General features: G+C 36.3%; 1 protein-coding gene across 1 annotated transcript in view; it reads left to right on the top strand.

Annotated features, from left to right (window-relative positions):
- Positions 1 to 1275, top strand: part of LOC137635547 (uncharacterized) — a 1320-nt gene extending 45 nt beyond the window's left edge. The window contains exon 1 of the mRNA XM_068368022.1: positions 1 to 1275. This exon is cut by the window's left edge and continues 45 nt beyond it. Coding sequence (XP_068224123.1) covers positions 1 to 1275 — 1275 coding nt within the window.
- The last annotated feature ends 2189 nt before the right edge of the window (positions 1276 to 3464 follow it).

Raw genomic sequence — 3464 nt, 5'->3', positions numbered from 1 at the left:
GATGGATACATTTACGTGATCGATAAGCAGAAAGAAGAAAAAATATATTGGAGATGCGAGAAACGGGGACTTTGCAGTGGAAGACTTGTTAGCAATGGTGAAGGGATGTCAGTATCTCAAGAACACTGCCATCCTCCAGATTTAATGCGAAAAGAGGTGCTCAAAGTAAAAGAAGAGTTGAAAGAAAAAGCTAGTGAGTCGGAAGAAATTACTTCCTCGATAGTGAACAAATGTACTCAAAATATTCCTTGGGAAGTAGCCGGAGCTTTACCGAAAAAGGAATCACTTTCACGTACTGTGAAGAGAGTACGTAATTCTCGAAACGGTGATGAAGATTTAACTGTTACAACGAGAGGGGAAAACTTTTTACAGTACAGCTGTGAAGAATTGAGTATTTATTCAACATCAAGGAATCTCCAACTTCTTAAAGAAAAAATTAGATGGTTTTGTGATGGCACTTTCGATTGCGCTCCAATAGGAAGACAGCTCTACACAATTCATGCCATGATACAGGAAAACAAGACTCTTCCTCTCGTGTATTGCATAACAACCCATAAAAATGAAAAGACTTATGACACCATATTCGGCTGGCTTGAAAGTCGTAACTTGCGACCAGCCTCAGTATCACTAGACTTCGAGCTTTCCGCTATCAATAGCGTAAAGAAATTTTTCCCAAACGCTGAAATCTGCGGATGTTTCTTCCATTTTGGACAATGCCTATGGCGAAAGGTGCAAGGACTGGGTTTGCAAGCTTGGTACTCAAAATCTGAAAATGCAATGCTTATAAAAAAACTTCAGGCAATTGCATTTGTGCCACCACATGATGTATATGATTGTTTTGACACTTTGGTATCAAGTTTTGATGACGAAACCGATAACATTTTAGATGGATTCTTGCAATACTTTGAGACTACATGGTTAGGCGTTTTTCAGCGTGGACGAAGGAGACGCCCAAAGTTTGAAGTTAAATTATGGTCATGTTATGAGAGAACACTAAATGGTTTACCAAGAACAAACAACATGCTTGAGGGCTGGCATAATGCTTTCAAGAGGAGGATGACAATTATCCACCCAACGGAAGAAAAGCTTCTTCGAAAACTCCGTTCTGAACAAGCAAGTACTAAAATGGTACTAGAGCAAGTTTTCCAGGGAAAGGACGTTGGGAGAAAGAACAAAAAATATACAGATGTAAACGCCAGGTTGAAAAACGTTGTTGAAGGATATGACTCTGATAATGTACTGGACTTTTTGCAGGCAATAGCTCGGAATTTATAACGATGTACTGTTATTCCACTATTAAATATTTTAACCCTTTTTAGCATGTATTAATAAAGCAATAATTTTATGGATCTTTTTATACACCTATAACTCTTTATCTATTAATTTTTTGTCTAAATTGAGAAAACCAAAGAAAACATATTTTAGTATCAATTTACATTCTTGGAGTTCATTTAAGAATAGTGTGTTCAAGTGTCTGAACGTCAAATATTTTTCTTTCGACATTTTGTCTATTGATACTCAAAGAGTGTCGACATTATGACCGTCGACATTTTGGTTGTCGACATTTTGACCGTCGACATTTTGTCTTTCGACATTTTGTCCCACTACCATATATATATATATATATATATATATATATATATATATATATATATATATATATATATATATATATATAGATAGATAGATAGATAGATAGATAGCCAAACACTTCCTCTTTATTTCATAGGGGAGATATATCATACACCTGTGCTATTACCTATTAACAGAGCAGGCACTTTGCAAAATTCCCCTAGTTCTCGAACAAGTCCCGGTTCGCTCTCCTATTACCTGAGGTTATTTCAAGGTACTTGTTACCATTTTTTTCCTCTGTTTGGTTGGCGAATCCTTTCATTCCTTCGTTGCTTGCCAAAGACATCATTTGCAAAGCTAACAATTGCCAGACGACTTTTATTCCCGGCCTTCATACTAAAAGAATGGGATGGGGGGAGGGGTTAGTGGGAGGGGAGGGGGAGCTTTGGCATTGAACTCGGGTCAATCAATTTTTCCCCTCACTCGACCCAGTCCTGGGATACACCGCGTAGGTAACTTGGATTCGCTTGTGAGGAAATGTGCTGCTCTTGGATGGCATGTATTGCACCAAGGTATAATGGTAGCAAGAGTATCCATGTTGAAAAAAAGTAGGAGAATAAGAAGATTAAGGTGAAATGTAGGTAGTGGTAGTAGTACAGTATTTAAAACAGAAATCCTGATAGTAAGAATGGTAAACAAAAATATATTAACTAAGCCTGTGATAATGATAGTGAAAATTATAAATTATTAGTGTAATGGTGATTGATAATAGTTATAGTAATGCCTATTATAATAATAAAGATATTATTGATGACCGATATAAAGTAGACTTTATGGATATGATATCACTGACATTAAGGATACTGTAAACAGCGCCGATAACGGTAGGAGTGATGCTGGCAATAGAAATAAGATCAATAAAATCCATAATGATATTAGAGGTGATGAGAATATCAGGAAGACAAAGGTATGGTTATGGCGATAGAGGCAGTAATGAAAATACTGGCCGTGATAAGAATGTCAATAATGTATTTCGTATTGATAAACGCTACCTTAAATAGAATGGAAGATGAAAGAATACAAATTGATAATAAGTTGGTTAAATAAAATCACGCGAATATAAATTAAAGTTGATGGTGGTGATCCACTAAAAATTATATTAATGGCAATGATAATTACAGCAAATTTGCTGAACGTGTCGAAAAAAGATAGCCAGTGTGGCTTTGATGAATGGTGGTGCCTCCCAACCAGTCAGATCTTTTATTCGATTCATATTTCCGGCATCGTTGTCATTACTCGTGATGAATGGCATCATTAAGCCACTGCATGCACTCGACTAATCTCGGCTCGGCTCCTTTTTTTTCTTTGCGTGTTTCGGTTAATAATGCAGACAAAGACGATGTTGATGACAATTTCATTAGAGACACGAAAGAAAACAGGGTGAGGGTAATGCAGTAGGAGACGCTGAAGTCCAGTCGCATCGAGCATATTTTTAGGCAAATCGCACACATTGAGTTAAAAATATGAAGCTTGGAAGTGTTATATTACGGCCTTTTCAAATATTTTATCTTTGGACCTACCCCGATAAAAATCCAAGATGTCCGCCATTTTCAAAATGGCGTACAGTGGTTTGAAAAATTACTTGCAAGATGGGCGTTTTTTTTTATGAACAGTAGTTGGATGGACAAGTTAGCATTAGTTATCATATATAACGCATATATTCTTCTTCTATTAAAGGAAATTATACAATTTGGGGCCTTAATAAAAGACGGCAGCCCATTTTAAACTAAAATATTAGAAAATTAAGTGGTTTCCTATTTTACTATTGAATGGCTTTCAAGTTTTTGTCGGGTAAAAAGCAACAGCAATCAGGTAAGGGTTTTGTTCTTTTT

The sequence above is a fragment of the Palaemon carinicauda genome, chromosome 3, assembly GCF_036898095.1.
Source record: "Palaemon carinicauda isolate YSFRI2023 chromosome 3, ASM3689809v2, whole genome shotgun sequence".
Lineage (NCBI taxonomy): Eukaryota > Metazoa > Arthropoda > Malacostraca > Decapoda > Palaemonidae > Palaemon > Palaemon carinicauda.
The sequence above is the reverse complement of the archived record's forward strand: the minus strand, read 5'-3'. Positions and strand labels throughout refer to the sequence as shown.